The sequence below is a fragment of the Delphinapterus leucas genome, unplaced genomic scaffold (genome assembly GCF_059928025.1).
Source record: "Delphinapterus leucas isolate spDelLeu-1000000601 "Yukka" unplaced genomic scaffold, BTC_Dleu_Yukka2 spDelLeu_asBTCV2_sq25, whole genome shotgun sequence".
Classification (NCBI taxonomy): domain Eukaryota; kingdom Metazoa; phylum Chordata; class Mammalia; order Artiodactyla; family Monodontidae; genus Delphinapterus; species Delphinapterus leucas.
In genome coordinates, this window is record NW_028322234.1 from 6,300,673 (window position 1) to 6,326,968 (window position 26,296).

A 26,296-nucleotide genomic window follows, 5' to 3' on the forward strand; every position below is an offset into this window, starting at 1 on the left:
TCCTACTGTCCCTATCTTGTCCTAGGTCATCCCCGTCTCCACCTGAACAAGTGTCCCAGGCCCTCACTTGTCTCCATGTCACTGTGTTTATCCCCCAACAAGCCCCTTCCCCAGAGAGGCAAGAATGAGACTTTTTTTTTTTAGTAAACCGCTATTTGGAAATAATTTTACATTTACAGAGGATATAAAAAGGTTGAACAGAGTTCCCATAGATCCTGCCCCTTACCTCCCCTCACGTTAACATCCAACATAACCACAGCATTGCTGTCACAGCCAGGACATTAGCATTGATACGTGACCGTGATCTCAACTCCAGACTTGATTTGGATTTCACCAGTTTTTCCACCAATATCATTTTTTCTGGTCCTGGAGCCAATTCAGTATCCCTCATTGCATTTAGCAGAGTGAGATTATTTAATTGAGGTAAAATTCACATACTGTAAAGTTAAATTTTTACCGTGTTACAATTCAGTGACATTAGTACATTCACAATGTGGTGCAACCGTCACCTCTATCTAGTTCCAGAACGTTTCCATCATTACTGAAAGGAGACCCTGTCCCTGTTAGCTGTCATTCCCCATCCCTCCTCCCTCAGCCCTTGGCAACCACGAATGGATCTGCCTTTATGGATCTGCCTTTATGGATCCTGATCTGGATATTTCATATAAATGAGATCATACAATATGTGGTCTTTTGTGACTAGTTTCTTCCACTCAGAATGTCTTCAGGGTTTATCTGTATTGTAGTGTGTATCAGCATTTTGTTCCTTTTTATGGTCAAATAATATTCCATCGTATGGATACACCCCTGTCTTAGTCCATGTGGGCTGCTATAACAAAAATACGGTAAGACTGGGTGGCTTTATAAACAATCTATTTCTCACAGTTCTGGAGGCTGGGAAGTCTAAGATTAAGGCACCAGCGGATTTGGTGTCTGGTGAGACCCTGCTTCCTGGTTCACAGACCGTCATGTTTCACTGAAACTTCATATGACAGAATGGACAATGGGTCCATTGGACAAGCTCTCTGGGGTCTCTTTTATAAGGGCACTAATCTCATTCGTGGGGGCTCCACCCTCATGACCTAATCACCTCCCAAAGGCCCCACCTCCTAATACCATCACCTTGGGGATTAAGACTTCAACACATGAATTTGGGGGAGACACACATATTCAGTCCATAGCAACCACATTTTTCTACTTTTCATCTGTTGATGGACATTTGGATTATTTCCACCTTTTGGCAATTGTGACTACTGCTGCTGTGAACATTCTTGTACAAGTTTTGGTAGGAACACCTGTCTGAAATGAGATTTTAAAATCATGAATGAGACTGAATTTCTTCTGTCCTGATTAAACCCTTCCAATGACTCCCCAATGCTTTTAGAAAAGTATCCAAACTCCTTACCAAAGCCTGTTGGATCTGGCTGCCTCCCATCCCCCTGCCTGGAGCACCCTGGCCCCAGATTTTCCCACACTGGCTCCTTCCCTCCTGCACAATCCCAGCTCTTGTGACACCTTCTCAGAGAGACCCACCTGCTCCAAGAAGCATCTCTCCCCTGCCACTCGCCTTCATGTGATTTGGCTTATCTTCTTCCTAGCAACTGGTGTTACCCAAACTCTTTGTGCTTTGTGTTTTTTTTCTGTTATTTTCTATGTGGCTCTCTGCACTAGAAGATAAGCTTCATGGGCTTCTAGCTCTCTGTCCTCCAGGGGACAGCACAGAGATGACACTCCGTGAATAGTGGTTAAGCAAACATGCCAGTACTTTACTGATGTCAGTGGCCTTCCAGGTTGCAGCTGTCTGCTTCCCTGAGAATAAATGGACTGGCCTGGCCCCTGCCCAGAGGGCCCTGTACAGTGATGTGATGCCAGAGAAGTATGGGGCTGTGCTTCCCTGGGATATCCATGTCGAAAGCCTGCTGGGATGTCCCATTTTTATCTGGTGGATAAACCATTGTGCCTGAAACCACAAAGAGAAGACCCAAGCCTGGTTTGTATTGAGGGTGTATTGAAGAGTGAGAAAGAAGATTCTACTCTTTTTTTTTTTTTCTTTTGGCCGCACCACAAGGCATGGGGGATCTTAGTTCCCTGACCAGGGATCGAACCTGTGCTCCCTGCATTGGAAGCACAGGGTTTTAACCACTGGACCACCAGGGAAGTCCCAGAAGATTCTATTCTGATGGAGGAAATTTTTGAGGAAACACAGGCCCACGCCATGGTGCTACCAAGTAAACCCCAGTGGTGTGGCTCCCAGGAATTTTGGTTTGGAAAGACCTGTCAAGAGGAGAAAAGCAGGTTAGGGAGAGGGCCTGGCTACCCCAATGGAGAAAGTGTGGAGAACATCACAAGTGACATACCTGTGATTGTCAAAGATGAGATGGTCTCAGTGGAAGAGATCTCAGAGAATACTGATGTTAATCGCCACCTCGTTGGACAGCAGAAAATTCCAAGTGAGCAGGTATTCTATATGTGTAAAGAATATGGCAAGTGTTTTGATCAAAATGAAGACTTCGATCAATATCAAGGAATTAAAAACAAACACAGCTCTCGGCCTTAGCGCCATCTTCTGGGAAACCTCTGCGCCATGAGAGCAAAGTGGAAGAAGCAAATGCTCAGGCTGAAGCGCAAAAGAAGAAAGATGAAGCAGAGGTCCAAGTAAACTTGTACACCCATGGAAGCCACAGGAGCAGAAACAAGGGAAGCCAGAGGACAGGGACGATGGTACAAATTGTTGGACTGCTTGCCTACTGTCTAGAACTTGTCTCAGTGGATCTGGAACATCTATGACTATTCTGATCACCTCGACCACCTTTGAGAGACCCACCTTGCTTGTATCAAAATGGTCCCTTCCTTTGCCCTGGACCTCTGACAGTCTGGACTAGTTCTGTTCTCAGTTGTGGCTGAATGTAACATGTGTACAATAAATCATCTCTTTTTCTGTCTTAGCTATAGAAAACACAGGTGTTTGTACTCCCTGTAAGCAGAAGCCAGCCTCCCTCTCTCATCTGCTCTGAAATGAACTCTGATTGTTCTCCAACCCTGAGGAAATTTGTCGGCAAGTCCCGTAGTTTTTCCAGGCAAATGCTCACAGGTATTACGAAGTCCATTCCAGTCCAATGCTTATCCTGTTTAAAGCCACCTCCTTTTTAAGGCAAGGACACATCGGGGTGGTTTCTGCATTAGTTTCCTAAGTTACCTCCTCTCTCCCTCCCAGTGCTGCCTGACTCCTCTGAGGTCAGGAAGGGGATGGTTCAGGGTTCTGTAGGTGAGTGAGAAAAGGAAAGATCAGGAAACGTCTTACTTGATGGGTACAGCTGTAACCAGGTGTTGGTACCGGCTGGCCGTGGGCACCGTCCAAATAATGATCCCCATGGTGAACACTTTGGTGATGGGCCGGATGCCATAGAGCTGTCCCTTCCTCGGCTTCTGAGTCCTCCAAGTGCAGGAGACACAGGTGTGTTCCAATGCCCGTCCTTTCTCCCTGCAGGCGTGGGCTCTCGGAGGCGGAGATGAAGGATGTCCTGTCCTTGGATGACAAGGTCCTGCAGGCTGTGTACCAAGACTGGACCCCGCCCAGCAAAGAGCTGCTGCGTTTCCCACCCCTGATGTGGGTGAAGCTTCATCGAGATCTGGGTAACCACTTGGCCAGGAGGCCCGTGGATAGCTTCATACTCCTGACCATCGCCCACAGGTAGGTCGAGAGGGTTGGTGACACTGTCTAGGTGGGACCCCGAGAGCGAGGACTCACTGACCAGGCTCCTCCTTCTTCCAGATCCTTCTTCACTCCCCATTCCCAGGAAACCAAGTCCACATAGTGCAGCATTTACCATCAGCTCTAACACAACTAACTTGTTTTTTATTTTTATAATCATCATCATTATTATTCTTTTTTTTTTTTTTTTTTTTTTTTTTTTGCGGTACGCGGGCCTCTCACTGTTGTGGCCTCTCCCGCTGCAGAGCACAGGCTCCGGACGCGCAGGCTCAACGGCCATGGCTCACGGGCCCAGCCGCTCCACGGCATGTGGGATCTTCCCGGACCGGGGCACGAACCCGTGTCCCCTGCATCGGCAGGCGGACTCTCAACCACTGTGCCACCAGGGAAGCCCCATTATTATTCTTAATTTTGGCCACACCTCGCGGCTTGTGGGATCTTAGTTCCCTGACCAGGGATCAAACCGGGCCCTCGGCAGTGACAGCACAGAGTCCTAACCACTGGATTGCCAGGGAATTCCCACAACTAACTGCTTTTTTAAATTGAGGAGAAATTCACATAACATTCATCATTTGAAAGTGAACAATTCAGTGACATTTAGCATATTCACATGTTGTGCAACCATCACCTCTATCTACTTCCAGAACATTCCTACCACCCTAAAAAGAAACCCCGTCCCCATGAGCAGTCACTCCCCATCCCCCCTCCCCCAGCCCCTGGCAACCATGAATCTGCTTTCTGTCTCTATGGATTTGCCTGTTCTGGAAATTTCGTATGGATGGAATCACACACATTGTGGTCTTTTGTGTCTGGCTTATCTCACTCAGCATAATATTTTCATGGTTTATCCACGTTATAGCATGTGCCAGTGCTTCATTCTTTTTATGGCTGAAAATATTCCCTTGTAGGGATGGACCACATATTATTTATCCACTCATTCGTTGATGGACACATGGTTGTTTCTACGTTTGGGTGATTGTGACTAGTGCTGCTGTGAACATGCATGTACAACTTTTTGTTTGAAAACGTGTTTTTCCATTCTTTGGGGTATGTAACCAGGAGTGAAATTGCTGGGTCATACAGTAACTTATTTTATGTTTAACTTATTGAGGAACGCAAATGTTCCTTTTTTTATTATTATTGTTTTATTTTTTTGGTGGACATTTGGGTTTCCACCTTTTTAAAAAAAAATTATTTATTTATTTTTGGCTGCATTGGGTCTTCTTGCTGCGTGAGGGCTTTCTCTAGTTGTGGCGAGCGGGGAGGCTACTCTTCATTGTGGTGCGCGGGCTTCTCATTGCCGTGGTTTCTGTTGTTGCAGAGCACGGGCTCTAGGCACGTGGGCTTCAGTAGTTGTGGTGCACGGGCTCAGTAGTTGTGGCGCACAGGCTTAGTTGCTCCACGGTATGTGGGATCTTCCCGGACCAGGGCTCGAACCCGTGTCCCCTGCATTGGCAGGCAGATTCTTAACCACCGTGCCACCAGGCAAGTCCCTGTTCCTTTTTTTAAATTGAAGTATAGTTAATTTACAATTTTGTGTTAGTTTCAAGTATACAGCAAAGTGATTCAGTTTTTTATATATATATATATATATATATTCTTTTTCAGATCCTTTTCCATTGTAGGTTATTACTAGGTATAATTCCCTGGGCTATACAGTAGCTCCTTGTTGTTTATCAAATGTTCCTTTTTTTTTTTTTTTTTGCGGTACACAGGCCTCTCACTGCTGTGGCCTCTCCCGTTGCGGAGCACAGGCTCCGGACGCACAGGCTCAGCGGCCATGGCTCACGGGCCCAGCCGCTCCGCAGCATGTGGGATCTTCCCGGACCGGGGCACGAACCCGCGTCTCCTGCACTGGCAGGCGGATTCCTAACCACTGCGCCACCAGGGAAGCCCCAAATGTTCCTTTTTAAAGTAAATTTCTTTAAGGAATAAAAGTAAGATGGGCCGATTGAGAGATAAATAATAGGTAACAAATAGTGGTCAGCTAAGCCAGCCAGCATCTGGAAGGTGGTTTAGGGTGGACTGGCATTGGGGAACCGCCTCCTAGAAGGCCAGTGACCACCTCTGAGCTCGCCCAGTGTCCCCTCTCTGCAGACAGCTGGCCGAGGTGGTCCGAGAGCGCTACCTGTCCTGGCCCGAGAAAGCCAAGGGTCACGGAGTCTTGGCCGACTTATTCTCAGGGACCTGGAGCCAGGGAACCAAGAAACTCATCATCCTGCCACTTGTGGCGCAACCCCTGAACCTGGACCGCAAGGTGAGGTGCCCAGGGCCCCCTGCTCCCCCCACTTGGAGCCTCCAAGCTGCTGCACCTGCAAGGCAGGGACCACATGCCTCCTTCTGTCCATCATTTCCACCCCAAACTCCCTCCTGACCACCTTCTCTTCTCCACCCATGGAGGGTTAGATGTCACCTCCGCCGCTGAGCATTATTTGGAGGGTGGCGAGCAACAGATGAGGACTATGCAACCCTCCTGCCCAACTTTCCAGAGGATAAATTTTAATTCCCTACGCTTCGATTCCTCCTGAGACACACCAGTTTCCTCCCTGTTTTTTTTTTTTTTTGTGTGTGTGTGTGTGTGTGTATGTGTGTGTGCGGGGAGGGGGGTGGGTTTTGACGTTTTCCTTTGTGAATTCCCTGGATTTCCTTTGTGAATTTTCCTTTGTGAATTCCCTGGAACAATCCAATTTCCAGTTATTGGTACCCCCAAAGCATTGCTCATTTTAAAAATAACACATTTTGTTTTCCACTTAGGACAGTAGTGTGTGATTGTTGGAGAACACAGAGAGGATCAAACAGTAAAATAAAACTGTCCACAATTCCCCCTTTTGGGAAGATCTGCTCCTATACTCCCTCCCCCAGGTCACTCACTATTCACACATTTCTTTCCAGTCTTTTTTTTGTTCCAGGGAGCTCTAAGACTTGGGGTCCTTAGCTTGCAAGTCACTACCTCTTTTTTTTTTTTTTTTTTTGTCTCTCAAACATCCTCAAGGCTCAGCTCAAATGCCTCTTCCTTCAGGAAATCTTCCGTGATTTCCTTCCTTCTTGATTACTTGTTTTGTTTTGTTTTTTGGCTGTGCCTCGAGGCTTGTGGGATCTTCCCAGACCAGGGATCAAACCCATGTCCCCTGCAGTGGAAGCTCAGAGTCCTAACCACTGGACTACCAGCGAAGTCCCTTGATTACTTGTCCTTTACTCCATGCTCTCTTCACTCTGAGGCAGAACTCAGACTTTTCAAAAGAAACTTTCAGTTTCAAAATCATTTTAGATTTCCAGACAAGTTGCCACGAGTATTCAGAGAGTTCCTGTGGACACTTCTTTTAAATTCCCCTGTTGTTAACATCTTGTGTAACTGTAGCACAGTGATTTCAACTAGAAAATACACTTTTAAGTAGTGGTTATAGTTTGATTTTTCTTTTTTCTTTGTCTCTCCTCCTGGACAGGGGAGGCCAGAGGCTGGGCCAGGTCTGATTCTTTCTCAATGCTTCCCTTTCTCCTCTCCGGTACCTCACAGATCCTCTCCCGTGGACCCAGAACCCCTGCAGGCTCAACCACATCCTCTCTTTGAGATGTGGTTTGACGCCCTTCCTGGTCTCCTAGCCTCAGGATCTCCGCTCCAGTCCGTCCTCCATGGTCAGATGCTTCTGACCATCCAATCTGATCATGCTTCTCCTCTAACACCTCCCATGGCTCCCCAGTGCCCTCTGTCTCCAGTCCAACCTCTTCAGTACCTTTGTGATCTACTCTCTACAACCTCCCTAGCCTCAGTCCCCGCCATGATCCCCCACTCTGTCTTATAATTCAGCCCTTCCCAAACTCTTGTCCTGCTCTCTCCCACCTCCCGGCCTTTGTACATGGCAGTCCCTCGCTATGAAATGCCAATGGTTCCAACACACTTCACCAGAGAGGCTTCTATTTATCCTGTGAGACCCAGTTTCAATGCCCCTTGGATCCTGAGCCCCAAGCCCCTCCTGTCCCAGCCCAGCCTGTGGGTGGAGGATGGTGTGGGCCATCTCTGTCTGGAATTGTGTCCCCACCCCCACACCCTCCAGCATCACCTGGTGCCTTGCCTGGCCCATGTTTGTGGAGTGAATGAATGAGCTTGTGTAGTAGTGGCCTGGCTGCCAGCCCCCTCCTCCTCTGCAGGTGGCCCCTCAGCCCCTGTGGTTCTCAGACACGGTTGCAAACCTGCGGAAGCTGAAGGAGTTACCCTACCACCTGATCCACTCAGGCTGCATCGAGGAGCTGAAGCAGGAGGTGCTGGGTAAGGACCAGACCCATCTCGGAGGGGGCTGAGCAGGTCCCCAACCCTCTGCGGTGCTCCCACCTTCCAGAGCCTGACAAGGGGGAAGGGGGGAGGGGGAAGTTCAAAATCCTTGGCTCCTTTAAGGCACTGGTTCTCATCAGGGGCGGTTCTGCGCCACCATCCCCTGCCCCCCCCCCACCGAGGGGACACTAGGTGATGTCTGGAGATATTTTGGTTGTCACGAATGGGGGAGGCATGCTGCTGGCATCTAGGGCTAGTTGATAGTACACAGGGCAAGAAACTGCCTTAGAATGAGAGAGACCCTGTCTATCTATCTGTCAATCTATCATCTACCATCTCTATCTCTATTTTTCTACCATATATAGTTGTCTGTTTATCTATCTATCCTCTATCTATCTATCTATCTATCTGTCAATCACCTACCTATCCACATCTATCTATAATCTATCATATCTATCATCTCTTCCTCTCTCTCTCTCTCTATATATATATATAAAATCTCATCTGTCATATCTCTCTCTCTACCATCTGTATCTATCATCTTTATATCCATCCATCTAAATGTGTCCTATCTATCTACTTACCTACCTATAATTTCTATCTCTCTATCTACCACCTATATCTATCATCTTTATATCTATCCATCCATCCATCTATCTATCAATCTTTTATCTCTATCTCTATTTATCTACCATCTATGTCTGCCTATCTATCTATCGATCATCTACCTGTCTATCTCTCCATCCATCCATCCATTCATTCATCCGTCATATTCATTCCTATGATTCTCAACCAGGGGTGATTCTGCTTCCCAAGGGACACTTGTCAATGTTTATAATTTTGATTATTGCGACTGCAGAGGAGTTACTGGCATCTAGTGGATGGAGACCAGGGACACTGCTCTATACACCCTACATGACGGCCCCACCACAGAGCATGACCCGGCCCCAAATGTCAGCATGGCTGAGTGAGAGCCCTTGGGAGAAATGGGGAGGTGAGAACCCACCTCCCAGGATGAGCTGGAAGGAGACGCATGCTCCCCACAGCACCGCGTCTTCTCCCCACAGGCAGCATGAACTGGATTTCCTGCTGGGGCATCTCCGGGGGCATTGAGGGTCTGTTGGATGACCTTGACCTGTGCGCCCCTCACGTAGACTTTCCTGAGGTCAGCCTGGTCCGGGAAGCCCCCCAACTGTGCCGCCCGGCAGTGGAGCTCCGAGGCATGGGTGAGTCGGGCTGAGCGGGCTGGGTCGGGGTGGTCCACTTTGCACTGACTTCTAGAAACCCACTCTCCTCACCGAGCCGCCAGATGGATTTGCATTAGCTCATACGCCTTTCCTGTCTATAGCTGAGGGGTTTCTCCCAGCTCCAGCTTCTAGAACTTTGAGCTGAACCTGGGAGAGCTTAGAAGTGAAAACTACTAAGGCAGAGCAGATCCCCTCACCAGGACGGCCCAACACCTTATTCTATTTTTTTAAATTTTGATTTATTTTTTGGCTGTGCCGCGTGGCTTGTGGGATCTTAGCTGCCCGACCAGGGATCAAACCTGGGCCCTCAGCAGTAAAGGCGTGGAGTCCTAACCACTGGAATGCCAGGGAATTCCCCCAGCATCTTATTCTGGAAAGGGCCACATAGGAGATATTTCAGGCAAAATCGAGGAAATTATGTTGACACTTAATATAACGAGAGAGAAAACATGTTCCCACAGATTTTTTTATTGATGAAATTCAAAATAGAATGATAATAATTGAGCATGACTTTTAAAAAATATTTATTGGTTGCCTTGGGTCTTAGTTGCAGCACGCAGGCTCCTTAGTTGTGGCATGCATGCAGGATCTAGTTCCTTGACCAGGGATCAAACCTGGGCCCCCTTCATTGGGAGTGCAGAGTCTTAACCACTGTGCCACCAAGGAAGTCCTGAGCACAACTTTTTTGTAAGTCAGCTCTACTCACGAGAAAGATGAGGGGAACTCTTGTTCAGGGGGATAACATTTTGCTCAGTTGGGGTTCAAAGTTGGTATTTCCTGTCATCCCACTAATTACAAACATCGATCCGAAAACATTAATGTATTTTACAAAAACCATTCTTAGCTCTCAGGACAAACCGTTCAGCTGGATTTGGCCCACACTCTGCCCTGGAACTTTAAGAATCTCTGAATCCTCCGTTGATACTCTGTCCAGGATGGTGTTTCGTTTGTTTGCGTTTTTTAAAATTGTGGCAAAATACACATAACATAAAATTAACCATTTTAATTGTACAGTTCCGTGACATTAAGTACACTCACACTGTTGGGCAGCCATCACCACCATCCATCTCCAGAACTTGCTCATCTTTTCAAACAGAAACTCTGTCCCCATTAAACACTCACTCCCCCTTCCCCCCTCCCCCAGCCCCTGGCACCCACCCTTCTACCTCCGTCTCTATGAATTTGACCACTCCAGGCACCTCATATAAGTGGAATCATGCAGTATTTGTCCTTTTTGTGTCTGGCTTATTTCACTTAACATAATGTCCTCAAGGTTCACCCATGTTGTAGCATGTGTTAGAATATCTTTCCTTTTTAAGGTTGAATAACATTCCATTGTGTGGAAGAACCGCATTTTGCTCATCCATTCATCCATCAATGGACACTTGGTTTGTCTTTACCTTTTGGCAATTGTGAATGATGCTGCTGTGGATATGGGTGTACAAATATCTTTTCGAGACCTTGCTTTCAATTCTTCTGGATATATACCCAGGTGTAGAATTGCTCAATCATCTGATAATTCTGTGTTTAATTTTTGAGGAACTGCCAGACCATTTTCCACAGTGGCTGGACCGTTTCACATTCCCACCAACAGTGCATAAAAGTTCTAGTTTCTCTGCATCTTCTCCAACACTTGTTACTTTCTGATAAAAAAAAAAAAAAAAAAAGCCATCCTAATGAGTGTGAAGCGACCAGGATGGTTTTTTATCATACATTTCCAAGCTCGTTCTTTTTTTTTTTTTTTTCGCCACACCACGTGGCTTGTGGTATCTTAATTCCCCGACCAGGGATACCCCCGGGCCCCAGCAGTGAACCTTGGAGTCCTAACCACTGGACTGCCAGGGAATTCCCATCCCAGCTGGTTTTGATTTGAGGGCTTTTACAAGGGGTTTTATAAAGGTGCTTAATTCCTGTATCCCTTCCGTGGCTTGCTCAGACCTGACAACTGTTGCTTGTCTGAGAAGCCTGTCTGGCCACCACTGACGCTGGCCACCCCTGGCCACCACACCCCTGCATATTTCATCATTGCATGTTGTTTCCATCTATCTTAACTCTTAGTTATTATTTCTGCTGGCTTTCTTTTGCATCATCTGTCTGCCTCTGCTCCCTGCCAAATGTCCATCCCTACTACATGGACCAGTCCAAGAGTATGGATTTTGAGTCCCATCATGCTGATTCAAATCTGGGCTCTGCTACTTACTGGCAGTGTGACCTTGCAAGCCCCTAACTACCCCACCCCTCCCCCATCCTCACTCCCACCTTGCAGCCTTCAGTTTTCCCATCTGCAAAATGGGGATGTTGGTCGACCCTCCCACCTAGGGCTGAAGGGAAAGTTTTGCTAGTCAATTCATGCTGAGCCTGTCCCCATGGCGCCATCCGAGGATCCCGTTATGGTCATGTGACAGCACCAATGTTTTGACGTGAACGGCCTTGGAGAAGTCATTTCTGTCCTCTGCTTCCCTCATCTGCAAAATGTGGGATAGAACTAAAGTGTGTCTAGGATCCCACCCAAGTGGGAGATACTGGTGCCCATGATCAGTTACACCTTTCTCCTACATTCACGCTCGCCAGCAGTTTTAAACCTCGAAGGGAGTGATTTCCCAGGAAAACAGCCTTGGGCTTACATGCCCAGTTTAAGGGAAGATTTAAAAGCCCAAATCACAGTATGTTCTTTGCAGTGTTTCTTGATTGACAACCTGTGGCTGCCCAGAACAAGGAGGAGGTGTAGGAATGAATGTCCCCACCAGATGGCGCAGCTGAGCAACCATGCGCTCTCACCACATTCCAGTAGTGTACGGCCAGCTCCTGAAAGCCCGTTGGTATTCCCTATTTCTCCCATTGCCTCAGGCTCCAGGATGACTTGGTGTGGTGCCATTTCTGTCCCTGTTTTTATTTTGAAAGACGGATATTTTGTTCATAATGGATGAGGGGGCGGGCACATCAGTTTTGATTTTTTTAAATATTGCATTAAAATAGTACTTATCTTGATGGTTGAGTTTGTTGGCACCACTTTAACTTTTGTACCCGTGGTGAGTGGGGCACTTGCCCCTGATTCTGGCCCTGCCCCATTCCACCCACCAGCAAACCCAGGCACAGGGCACTGCCACCATTGCCCCAGGCTCCACAGTTAGGATGCTCCAACAACAGGGACAAAATGAACTGTCTACCTTCAATGTCCCTGGTCTTCACTTGGCATTGCAATCAAACGTTGGGGGTCAGATTCCTGCCTCTTACTGGCTGTGTGACCTTGAGTAAGTTGCTTAACTTCTTCATACCTCAATTTTCCCTGTTATACGCTTGGGCACTTGGGATAGTAATGATGATACCTCTGTGTGGTAGACAGAAAAATCTGCCCCCCACCTCCCCACCCCCTGCCAAGATATAGTCACTTCTTAATCCCTGGAACCTACGACTATTACTTTATATGGCAAAAAAAAAATGTGATTAAGGTTCTTGGGATGGAGAGTTTATCCTGGATTATCTAGGTGGGCCCAAAATTCAATCACAAGTGTCCTAATAAGAAGGAAGCAGAGGGAGATTTGAAACAGAAAAAGGGAAAATGCAGAGATGCACAGATGAGAAGGCCATGTGAAAACAGAGGCAGAAACTGGGATGATGCGCTTCTATACTGCTGGTGGGAATGTCAATTGCTGCAGCCACTGTGGAAAACAGCATGGAAGTTTCTCAAAAAAACTAAAAAATAGAACTACCATATGAGCCAGTAATTCCATTCCTGGGTAAAAAAAACAAAACAAAAACACTAATTCGAAAAGATACATGTGCCTCAATGTTCCTAGTAGCATTATTTACAATTGCCAAAATATGGAAGCACCTAAATGTCCATCAACAGATGAATGGATAAAAAAGATGTGGTACATGTATACAATGGAATACTACTCAGCCATAAAAAGAACTAAATTTTGCCATTTACAGCAACGTGGATGGACTTGGAGGGCATTAGTCTAAATAAGTTAGAGAAATACAAATATTGTATGATATCAATTGTACATGGAATCTAAAAAAATACAACATACTAGTGAATATAACAAAAAAGAAGCAGACTCACAGACACAGAGTAAAAACTAGTAGTTACCAGTGGGGAGAGGGAATGGTAGAGGGGCAAAATAGGGGTGGGGGAATGGGAGGTACAAATTATTGGGTGTAAGATAGGCTTCAAGGATGTATTGTACAACATGCGGAATATAATCAATATTTTGTAATAACTGTAAGTGGAGTGTAACCTTTTAAAATTGTATAAACAATTAAAAATTTAAAAAGAGATTGTGGTGATGTGGTCACAAGCCAAGGAACACCTGAAGCCCCCAGAAGCTGGAAGAGGCAAGGAAGCATCCTCCCCCAGAGCCTCTGGAGGGAGCACAGCCCTGCCGACACCTTGATTTCGGACTTCTGGCCTCCAGAACTGTGAGAGAAGGAAGTTCTCTTGTCTGAAGCCCCCCAGATTTTCTTGTTATAGCAGCCACAGGACACTAACCCACTCAGTAATTATGAAGTGCTGGAGAAGTGATCATTATTTCTCTAACAGACACTTGTTGGGTGCCTGACACTCAGAACATAGCAATGAACAAGACAGGCATCCTCCCTGCTATCTGGAAACCCAAGGTCTAGGGTAGGAGAGGGGGAAACCACCTGGTGCACTTGAAGTAGGGGCAAGTATGTGTGGAGCACAGAAAAGGAGGCAGGAGGGGGGCTCCACCCAGGGAAGCAGGGCCCCTCCCCTTAACCAGCATCTCCTCTGTTGCAGAGAGAAGCATCCTGTATACGGAACTCCTGGCCAGCCTCCATTTCTTCACCACCTCACATCCGGCGCTGGTGGGACAGCTGTGCCAACAGGTGTAGAGCTGGTTCCGGATGTGCCCACACCCTGTGCTGGTGCCCCTCAGAGGATTCCTCCAGCCCCCGGGAGGACCCCTCCAGGCAACCCTCACCGGCTGTCACAAAGGTGAGTCTCCCAAGCGTAGCCAAAATCCCGCCAGGCCCCTGCCTGCCTGGGGGCAGTGGACTGCAGGTGTTTTGGGCTGCTCTCTGGGTCTCCCCTCTGCCAGCTGGGAAGCCCCAAGGGTGCCATCAGGACCTGGCCCTGCGGTCTCATGCTGACTCGGCTCCCTCTGCCCGCCAGGGACTGTAGATTACTAGTGTAAATACTGCTAATGAGCCCAGATCGAGGGCATGCCAACTGCCTCTGGGGTTTCATCTCTAAGAGTTCGGTGCCCGTCTTATAGATAGCTTCTGAGATTTATAGCCTAATGCTAGTAAGTCTGGAAACTAGGAACTGGTGCCTGACTGGACCCTGAGAGGCTGGTGGAACTTGTAGGTTCTCCCTGGGACACCAGAATGTCAGAGGGACAAGAGGATTTAGTTCTCTCCATCCATTCTTCATCCATCCTTCCTTCCTTCCTTCCATCCAGCTGTCCATCTGTCTGTTCATCCCTCCACCCATCCCTCCATCCATTCATCCTTCCACCTTTCCTTCCATCTATCCATCTGTATGTCCTTCCATCCTTCCTCCCTCCTTTATTCCTTCCTTCCTTCCCATTCATCCATTCACCCATCAGTTGTCCGTATTTCCAATAGTCGCCCTTCCTTCCACCCTTCTATCCACACCACTTACCTTCCATTTCCCCCAGTTTGCCATCTCCTATCCCCTCGCTTTACCCCTTCACACACTCAGCCAACTCACCCACCCATCTATCAAATAATTCATCCAGTTACCCATCTAACACCCACACATTCACTCACCCACTCATCTAACCAGCCATCTATCTGTCCACTTATCCACCAGTTCACCTCCATTCATCCATCCCTTTATCTACCCACCCATAATCTCTCACATTAATCATTGAATACAGTTAGCTTTGGTTCAAATGCCAGTTATTGTGACTCAGGCCATTTTTGTGCCACATAGCCTTGTAGGGAAAGCTACACTCCCAAGGCACAGAGCTTCCAAATCAGGAATTCTAAGAGATGCTAAGGACAATGCATGGAAGAATTGATTTAGGGACAGCTACTAGAATGCTGTGTTGAGAAGGATTCTGAGACTGAATCTGGTTTAATGGTATATTGGTTACAATACAAGTTCTGATGCTGTAACAAAGGCCAAAGTAGCAGTGGCTTAAATAAAACAGGAGTTCATTTCTCTCACACACAATAGTCCAGGCATAAGAAAAGGTAATATGGTATCTCCAGGGGGTCAGGGACCAAAACTCTTTCAAATTTGTTGCTCTGCCATTTTCAATGTGAGCTTTCCATTTAATGGCCCAAAATAGCTGCTCCAGCTCTTACCATCACAATGGCATTCCAGCCAGTGGGAAGAGGGAAGGAGAAGTAGATGGCAGGCCCCTTCCCTTCAAAGGCATGGCCTTGAAGCAGAGCTTACCACTTCTGCTCCTGTCGTGCTGCTAAGAACTTGGCCATCTTCAACTGTAAGGGAGCTTGGGAAAAATGGTCTTTGAGTAACCACGTACTCACCTAAAACCTGTGGGCTGTGGGTTTTATTACTGAAGGAAGCATGATAGAATGGCAATTGGGGGGGACAAATCACAGAGAGTGCAGTGATTGATTAGTGATGTCTGCCACAGCGTAGGCAAAGGAAGTTACAGCTCAAAGTGAATTTTTTCTTTTTCTCATCTCAGTAGGGAAATGTGCCACTTGTACGAGCTCTAGTCATGTTGAAGTTGAGAAAGTTCCTGCGCACTCTGGGCTTCAGTTTCTTCATTTTTAAAATGAGAAGTTTGAGTTCACATTTCCAGGGTCACACAGTGAGTGAGTGATCCGCCCCCCCCAAAAAAAAGGGAAAAAAAGAAAGAAAAAAAAATCTCGTCTCTTCATGCCCTGTCCCGATGAGGTAGAAACAAAATTCTGGATTCTCAGACCTTGACTGGCTCTGATTTCAGCACCTCCCCATCACCTTAAAAATGAGGAAACTGAGGCACAGATCAGGAAAAGGCATCAGGGCATTCAGAAAGTCTGGCCTCCTGATATTCGGGCTGTTTTCTCCAGTGTAACTTGGTCCCTGTTTGTCTTCAGCGATGATCCAATCAAGATCCACCCAGCAGAGAGCCTTGGGCTGTGTTTGCTCAAACTATTGGCAAATATTTTTTTCTTTGGGGCACCAGCCCTTCTTTTCCCACACAGCTCAAGCTCAAAGAGAAGTCGAAAGCAGGGTTCTCAGCCAATATAATTCCATTCCTGAGTCTTCTCCAACTGTGCACTCAACCATGCATCACTGACATTTGCGGCTGGATCCTTCTCTGGGGTGGGGCCATCATGTGCACTGCAGGATGTTGAGCAGCGTCCCTGCCTCCACCCAGCAGATGCCAGTAGCATCCTGGTCCCCAGTTGTAACAACCAAAAATGTCTCTAGACATTTCTCAGTGTGCCCTGAGGGGCAGAATCGCCCCTGGGTAGGAACCGCTGAACTAGAGACACTAGAGACACATTTTCCTACCTCAGATCAACATAAACATTTCAACCCAGAGTCTTCATCTGGCGTCTGACAGCGCTGGCTTTGAAATCCTGGCTCTGCCACTTCTAGGTGTGTGACTCTGTCTGTGCCCCAGTTTCCTTATCTGTGAAGTGAGGGGCCCATTAGAGTACCTCATGGCTGAGCACTCAGACACATGAACTCTTGTTTCTGTGTGGCTGCAGGCATCACTGCCATGGCACGGAGCCTGGAAGAGAAGCTGCTGGTGGTTGGCACCCAGGAGAGCATGGTAGCTGTGTGGGATATGGAAGAACAGCAGGTGATCCACATCCTACCTGGACACACAGGTGAGGCTCAGGAAGTGGGGTTTATGATCAGCTTCCTCCTAGAGTCCCACAGCAATCAATCAGTCCCCTGGGGCCCCTTCACTACCAATTCATTTCTCTGTATTAAAACCCTGGCCTTTGTTCCTGCATCAGCTAGCTATAGCCACATAACAAAACACCCCAAACAGGAATATAAATTGGTGCAGCCACTGTGGAGAATAGCATGGAGGTTCCTCAAAAAACTAAAACTAAAGTTGCCATGTGATCCAGCATTCCTACTCCTGGGCATATATCTGGACAAAACTGTAATTTGAAAAGATACATGCACCCCTATGTTCATAGCAGCAGTATTGAAAATAGCCAAGACTTGGCAACAACCTACACGTTCATTGACAGATGAATGGACAAAGAAGATGTGGTGTGTATATATATATATATATATATATATATATATATACACACACACACAATGGAATATTACTCAGCCATAAAAAAGAATGACATGGTGCCATTTGCACCTACATGGATGGCCCTAGAGATGATCATACTAAGTGAAGTAAGGCAGAAAGAGAAAGACAAATACCATATGATATCATTTATATGTGGAATATAAAATATGACACAAATGAACTTATCTACAAAACAGAAACAGACTCACAGACATAGAGAACAGACTTGTGGTTGCCAAGGGGAAGGGGGGCAGGGGAGGGTTGGATGGGGAGTTTGGGACCAGTAGATGCAAACTATTATATATGGGATGGATAAACAACAAGGTCCTACTGTATAGCACAGGGAACTATATTCAATATCCTGTGATAAACCAAAATGGAAAAGAATATGAAAAAGAAAAAACAAAACCCACCCCAAACAGAGTAGCTTCAAACAATAGCTGTTTATTTAGCTCACCTCTGTGACTGGGCAATTCAGGCTGGGCTCAGCCAGGCAGCTCTTCTGGTCTCAGCCAGGCTTGCTCATGCATATGTAGCCAGTTATGGGGTGTCTGGAAGCTGGCTGGTTCAGGACGTTCTTAGCTGAGACAACTCAACTCTGTTCCACATGATCTCTCATCCTCCAGCTGGTGAGCCTGGGCAGAGGCAGGGTTTCAAGAGGGCAAGCAGAAGTGTACAAGGTCTCTGAAGGCCTGGAACTGGCCTTGGAACTGGCACCCCTTCACATTCTATTGGCCAAAGGAAGTCCCAAGAACAATCCAGAATCAATGGGTAGGGAAATTGGCTTCATCTCTTGATGGGAGGAGCAAAGTCACACTGCACAAGGTATAGATCTTGGAGGGTAAAGGATTGTGGTCATTTATGCAATTTGTCTACCACAGTCTCTCAGAGCCTAAGTAACGTTTTCATTTCTACAAAACCATCACAGCTGTGGTTGGTTCATTCCAACAATTAGTGAGTGCTTACTGTGTACCAGGCCCTGATCTGAGGCTGAAGAGAGACAGATTGGGGCCGAAACTCGGGTAAGGAGAGTGAGGCACACTCCTTGGGTGTAAAATTTAGGAGCATCCCAAAGTTAAAAAAAAAACTTGGTCATCATGATAATATTTCAATGCAATGTGTTTATTTTTTATTTATTTATTTTGCTTTGGCCGTGCCACACAGCATGCAGGGTCTTAGTTCCCCAGCCAGGGATCAAACCCATGCCCCCTGCAGCAGAAGCATGGAGTCTTAACCACTGGACCGCTGGGGAATTCCCGAATGCATTTATTTATTTATTTATTTATTGGCTGCATTGGGTCTTAGTTGCAGCACGCGGGACCTTTCGTTTCGGCGCACGGGCTCTTCCTTGCAGTGCATGGGCTTTTCTCTAGTTGTAGCACACAGGCTCCAGAGCATGTGGGCTCATTAGTTGTGGCGCGCGAGCTTTAGTTGCCCCGCCGCATGTGGGATCTTAGTTCCCTGACCAGGGATCAAACTGGCGTCCCCTGCATTGCAGGACGGATTCTTAACCACTGCGGAAAGTCCTGCAAATGTAATTTTTAAAAATGCTTTTAAAAATCAAAAAATTAATGCAAAACAATCCACGATGAATAAACATCAACCTGTCTTAAAGACAGGATGAGTAATAGTGCTGTGTAATCCATACTGAAGAGAGAGGCAAAAGGAAAACTCAGCCATTTGGTACCTCCTTAAACTTTGCACCAGAGGTAAGTGCCTTACTTGCCTCACCCTGATCCCGGCCCTGAGTCAGATCCATGTATTTGAGAAGGCAAGCCGGACAAAAGTGTAGTTACAAATTGCAATAAGTGTAATGAGGAAAACAGGGTGTCATGAGCTACAATAACCAAAGTGACTGACTTAGGGCAGTTAGGGAAAGGATTTCTCTGAGCAGGGACACTCAGCCAAGATACAAAGGCTATGAATAAGTGTGCAAAGGGCAGAAGGGTAGAGCATCCCAGGTGTGGGAAACAACCAGTGCAAAGACCCTGAGAAGATGAGGTTGGAACATTGATAGAGCAGCAAGGAAGCTGTAAGGCTGGAGCTTAGGATACTGTATCAAATGAAAGAAGCCACTCGCAAAAGACTGCACTGTATGTGATTCATTTATATGAAATGTCTGCAACAGGTAAATCTGGAGAGACAGAAAGCAGTTTAGTGGTTGTCAGGGGCTGGTGGAAGGGGGATGGAGAGAGACTGCTAATGGGGACGGGGTTTCCTTTTTGGGTGACAAAAATGTTCTGGAATCTGATAGAGGTGACGTTTGCACAACATCGTGAATGTACTGGTATCACTGATTATACAATTTAAGATGGTTTAAATGATAAGGAGAGAAAAGGGAGGGAGTGACAGTTTTTGAGGTTATGAAAATACTCTAAACCTAGCCTGTGGTGATGGTTGCACAATTCTGGGAACGTTCATTTCCCAGAACAGTGAATTATACTGTTGTACGTGAATAGGTGAATTTTATGCTTGTGAATTATATCTCAATAAAGATGTTAAAATATTACATGATTGCAATCTCAGTATGTACATGGTTTTATTATTTTTTCCTCAACATTTTGCCATAAGCATTCTTTTGTTTTCATGGAATCTTTTTAAAAACAACTTTATTGAGGTATAATTTACATACCATACAATACACGTGTTTTAAACATATAGTCAATGATTTTGTAGTAAATTTATCAAATTGTGCCACCATCACCGTAATCCTGCTGTAGCACTTTCCATCACCCTAAGGAGATCCCTCCTGCCCCCTTTGCAGTCCATCCCTCTTCCCACCCCCAGCCCCATGGTAACTACCATATGCTTTCTGAGTCTACAGGTTTGTATTTTCTGGACATTTCATATAAATGAAATTGTATAGCATGTGGTCTTTGGCGTGGGACTTCTTTCACTCCACATAACATTGTTTGAGTTCATCTGTATTGTTACATGTATGGTTAGTTTTTCCTTTGCATTGCTGAGCCGTATTCCGTTGCATGGAACGAACAGAGGTTTTAATCCATTCATCACTTGAAGGACATTTACACTGCTCCCAGTTTGGGGCTGTTATGAATAATGCTGCTGTGATTCACTGAATCTTTATAATGCTTAACTGCACCAAAATTATTTCATTTCTCTCGATAGATCGTGTTCCAGAATTTATTAAACTATTTAAATTTTTTGGGGGGCTATTTAGGCTATTTCTAGTTATCTGCTATTTGTTTTTGTTTTTGTTTTTTTTGTGGTACGCTGGCCTCTCACTGTTGTGGCCTCTCCCCTTGCGGAGCACAGGCTCTGGACGCGCAGGCTCAGCGGCCATGGCTCACGGGCCCAGCCGCTCCACAGCATGTGGGATCTTCACGGACCGGGGCACGAACCCGTGTCCCCTGCATCGGCAGGCGGACTCTCAACCACTGTGCTACCAGGGAAGCCCTATCTGCTCTTTGGATAACACTGGGATGAATCTGTTTTTACACTTGCCAATATTTTTCCGTTCTGCTGAGTATTTCTAGTGAGTGGTATTCTTGAATTGAAAGGTATGAACATTCTTATGGGTTTTGAGAAGTGTTATCTTATTGCTTTCCAAACAGATTGTAACAGATTAAAACACTCTCCAACCCCAAAGCTCCCAGCATTACATGTTTTCATTTTACTCTTTTTGTCTGAGGGGTTGGAGTGGGGTGGATACTGACAGAGTACCTGTCAAATAAGATTCCCTCTATTTTATCATCATTAGGATAGCTATTTTCCTAGAGGTCTATTCAATCTCTGTATCTGTGTGTGAGAGCCATCTCTTCAAGACCTGAGCCCATTTACCAATGGTGACCTTGATTCAGTTTTTAAAGTCCTCAAACTCTTATTATTTGTAATCAGAAAAGCTCAATAATCAATTTACTAAAAAAATATTTTAGACCTACATAATGGGGGAAGTGAAAGTTTCTGATCCTGTGACAGCATGCTGGAGGTGGTTGGTACTGGCTTGTGAGAGCTGTCTGAAATTTTCAAGAATTTGGTGAGGTGATTGTCAAACACAGCCATTCTTTTTTTTTAATTTTTTTTTATTGAAGTATAATATATTTACAATGTTGTGTTAATTTCTGCTGTACAGCAAAGTAACTCAGTTATACACATATATACATTCTTTTATTTTTATTTTATTTATTTATTTTTTTCGGTACGCGGGCCTCTCCCGTTGCAGAGCACAGGCTCCGGACGCGCAGGCCCAGCGGCCATGGAGCCGCTCCGCGGCATGTGGGATCTTCCCGGACCAGGGCACGAACCCGTGTCCCCTGCATCGACAGGCGGACTCTCATCCACTGCGCCACCAGGGAAGCCCTATATACATTCTTTTTTGTATTCTTTTCCATCATGGTTTATCCCAGTATATTGAATATAGTTCCCTGTGCTATACAGTAAGACCTTGTTGTTTATCCATTCTGTATGTAAGTTTGCATCTACTAACCCCAAACTCCCAGTCCATCCCTCCCCAACTTCTCTCTCCCCCTTGGCAACCACAAGTCTGTTCTCTATGTCCAAACACAGTCATTCTTAAACATTAAATTATAGAAACATACAATTAAATAGATTATATTAAAACAAGGTAATACATACTCAAAGCTCATCACTTTCTAAATATTTTACCACACTCTACTCTTATCTCTCTTCTTGGCTGTTATATCCATGTGATGGAAATGGTGTGTTACTGACCATCTCTTTACAACTGCATATATATATATATATATATATATATATATATCTCCAATAACCAGGTTGCACAAGCTTATATGACTATATATAACCATGGTCTTTTTTTTTTTTTAGTTAACATCACAGATTTTGCCTCTTTCCATATCATGTATACATCTCTAATTCACTTTAGCAGTGATATAGTATCCTATGTATGGGGATATATTATAAAGCATTACTATTTATAGAAATTTTGGTTGAAAAATACAATTTTAAGAAATAAAAATCACCCCTAATACTGCTGGCATATGAATTCTAAAGTAAAATTCCCTTCCTTTACTCTCCGCTCACCCTTCAGTGTCCCCCGGGAAGTGATCAGTGCAGACAGTCTGTTATATGCCATTAGCAATTTTTCTCTAGGTTTATGCAGACATAGCTCTGTCCTTTGAGCTTTTGTCAAAAATTACATCATGCTGTTTTATATACTGGGTTGCAACTTGCTTTTGTTGCAGTAGGTTGTAACAATGTTTTGTGGTGATTGAGAGCCTGGACTCCAAGCTGAGATCCTACCTCCATTACTTATTAGCCATGTGGCTTTGGATAAGTTACTGTACTGAGCTGTGGCTCAGTTTCCCCATCTATACAATGGGATAACAATAGTACCTCACGAGCTGTCATGAGATTAAAAGAGTTTAATGCATGTTAACCACTTACAACTATGTTTGGCACACAGAAAACACTAAGTATTGGCTGTTGTAATAGTAATTATTATTAGGTGTATGTATATATCCATTTTATTATTTTTAATGCCTGCCTAATATTCTTTACATGGATGTACCATATTACTTAACCAACTCCCTTTTCATAGACAGGTTGTTTTCTGTTTTCTTTTTCTTTCTTCTTTTTTTTTTTTTGCGGTACGCGGGCCTCTCACTGTTGTGGCTTCTCCCATTGTGGAGCACAGGCTTCGGACGTGCGGGCTTAGCGGCCATGCCTCACGGGCCTAGCCGCGCCGCGGCATGTGGGATCTTCCCAGACCGGGGCACGAACCCACGTCCTCTGCATCGGCAGGCGGACGCTCAACCACTGCGCCACCAGGGAAGCCCTCAGTTTTCTTTTTACACAGACAGTGTTGCATTTAAAGTCCTTCTCCATCTTCACACACTTATGCTATTATTTCTGTAAGACACATTCCTGGAAGTGGGATTTCTGAGTCAAATTGTATGCACGTTGTTCCTTTTCCCCTCTTTTTCTTAGCTTTTTATTCTAAAATTAACTGTAGACTCAGAGAAAGTTGCTGAAATAGTACAGAGAATTCCTGTGTACCTTTTATCTACCTTTCCAGGCTAGCAATGTCTTACATAACTATAGTATATTATCAAAACCAAGATATTGCACATTTTAACTTTTAATAAATGTCACCAAATTACCCTTCTGCAAATTTATATCAACTTATACTCCCATCAGCATGGTATGAGATTAACTGATTTCTTGTACCTTTGCCAGCGCTCCAGCAATTAATTCATAGTTTTTGCCAATACTATGGATAATAATGATATTGGTATTTCATGTTGCATTTTGTGACTTCTAGTGAGATTGAACATCATTTTCAAATGTTTATTGTCCACTTGTACTATTTCTGTAAATCTCTTGTTATATGATTTGTCCAATTTGTAAGTTGTTTGCGTTTCTGTTGCTTATTTGTAAGAACTCTTTTTTTATTAAAGAGGGTCTCCATTTATCTGTTATATACTGCAAATATTTCCTCCTAATGTGTCATATGCCTTTCAAGTTTATCCTCCTGAAATTTTACACTTTTATGTAATCCAGTTTGTCAATTTTTCCCCTTTATGTCTTCCAAATTTTGTTCTCCTTAGAAAACTATCTCTCCAGGAGTATGAAATCTTCTCTTATAATTTTATTTTGGTTTACTTTTTGTTTATTAATTTTAAATACTCCCTGGATGATGATAACCTTTTATACATTTCAATGATCTCTATTTAATACAGATTCAACATTTGGGCAATTGATTTAATCCCAACCAGTTGTTACACTCAGTTTAGCTTTGCCACATTCCATTGTTTGTAATTTGGATATGTTCTAATCTATCCATCTTTCCTTTGGGAAACCAGGGAATTTCTAAGCCAGCAGAGGTTATGGTAGTTGGAAGGTCAAAATGTTCCCAGCTAATATACTATCCTCCACCCTGACCTGCTGCAGGAGAGGTGAGGTGTGTGAAAGTGTTTGCCAAAGGATCGCTTGCCATCTCTACCTCGAAGGATCACACCCTGTGCTTGTGAAACTTACTCTCTGACCAGGAGAAATTCACCATTTGGGATGGAGGCTCAGAAGTTCCCACTGAACCTCAGATCTCGAGCCTTCATGTGGATGAAGCAAAGAAGGTTGTGTATTCAGCATCTAACTCAAAGGTAACAAACACTTGCCCTGTTTGCAAAGTAAAGCTGAGACCAGAGCAGTCAAAGGTGGCATATGGTGTTTATATAAGGAGGGTCTCCCTGATATGGGACAGGGGGACTGTAAACAGAGGTACACAACTACTTGAGAGGGTGCCATAAAGGGCTTCAAAACTTATAGTTGGATTAGATGATCTTGATAGATCTTTCTGATCCTAAGGGTTAAGACCTTTCACCATTTTTTAATGTAGTCATGTCTTTAGTGCTATAAATTTCCCTCTGAGTACTGCTTTACCTACATCCCATGAACTTTGATATGTTATATTATCATTTACATTCAGTTCAAAATATTTTTAGCATTTCCCTTTTGATTTCTTCTTTGATCTATGGGCTATTTAGCAGTGTGATATTCATTTCCAAATATTTGAGAGGTTCCCAGATAGTGTTCTCTTATTTTTTTCCTAATATAATTCCATTTGCATTATGTGAATCCTTTCAAATTTATTGAAATGCTCTTTCTTGGTAAATGTTCCACATGCATCTGAAAACAATATGTTTTCTGCTGTGTTATTCCATCATGTCAATCATAACTCTATAATCTGATCATTTTATGAATAGAAACACACAACAGAATAATGGGTTAAAGCTTAGCAATTAAAGGCATGGGCCAAATCTGTATCTAAGTCCCAGTTGACTTCTTTGCAAGCTGAGTAATCTTGATTGTATCACCTCACCTCTCTGCCTCAATTCTTCCTCTACCTCATGAGATAATGAATGTAAAACACCCTTCATAGTGTTGGGTACATTGTAAGCAACAAACAATTAATAGCTATTATTCTATTTTATTAGTAATTGATGGTTGTTAATGTAAGTAATATTGGTAGCTTACAAACTATGCTGTCCAAAGTGGAGAACCACCAGCTAGATGTGGTTATTGAGCACTTGAAATGTGGCTATTCCAAATTGAGATGTGCTGTAAGTATAAAACACACAGTGGATTTCAAAGACTCAGTATCATAAAGAAAAGTAAAATATTTCAATAATAATTTTATATCGATTACATGTTGAAATGATAACATTTGGATATACCGGGTTAAATAAAGTATATCATTGAAATTGATATCACTTGTTTCTTTTTACCTTTTTTAAGGTGGCTAATAAAAAATATAAAGTCATGTGTGGCTTGCATTATAGTTTTATTGGACAATGTAGGCTTAAATATTACAGAAGTGTGGGTTGATTTCAAGACTGATTATAGAAATCAGCTTTGTTATCAGCAAAAGTTTGGAAAATACAGTAAAGAAATAATATATAATAAATAATTACAAACATTACCATTATTAACATTTACATGATTTTGCTTTACGTGGTGCATGTGTGTGTATGCACATGTGCATGTGTGTATGAAACAAAATGGGGATAAAACCATATACACAGTTTTTTAAAATAAATAAATTTATTTATTTTTGACTGCATTGGGTCTTCATTGCTGTGCGAGGGCTTTCTCTAGCAGTGGAGAGTGGGGGCTATTCTTCGTTGCAGTGTGCAGGCTTCTCACTGCGGTGGTTTCTCTTACTGTGGAGCACAGGCTCTAGGTGCGGACTCAGTAGTTGTGGCGTGTGTGCTCTAGAGCGCAGGCTCAGTAGTTGTGGCACATGGGCTTAGTTGCTCTGAGGCATGTGGGATCTTCCCAGACCAGGGATCGCACCCATGTCCCCTGCATTGGCAGGTGGATTCTTACACACTGTGCCACCAGGGAAGTCCCTAAG

General features: G+C 44.6%; 1 protein-coding gene across 1 annotated transcript in view; it reads left to right on the forward strand.

The window, feature by feature from the left end:
* Positions 1-26,296, forward strand: part of NWD1 (NACHT and WD repeat domain containing 1) — a 75,021-nt gene that overhangs the window by 18,618 nt on the left and 30,107 nt on the right. The window contains 7 exon segments of the mRNA XM_089905880.1: positions 3,409-3,691; positions 5,810-5,969; positions 7,859-7,976; positions 9,047-9,205; positions 13,989-14,186; positions 16,892-17,014; positions 24,334-24,542. Of these exon segments, the coding sequence (XP_089762006.1) occupies positions 3,409-3,691; positions 5,810-5,969; positions 7,859-7,976; positions 9,047-9,205; positions 13,989-14,186; positions 16,892-17,014; positions 24,334-24,542 (1,250 nt within the window).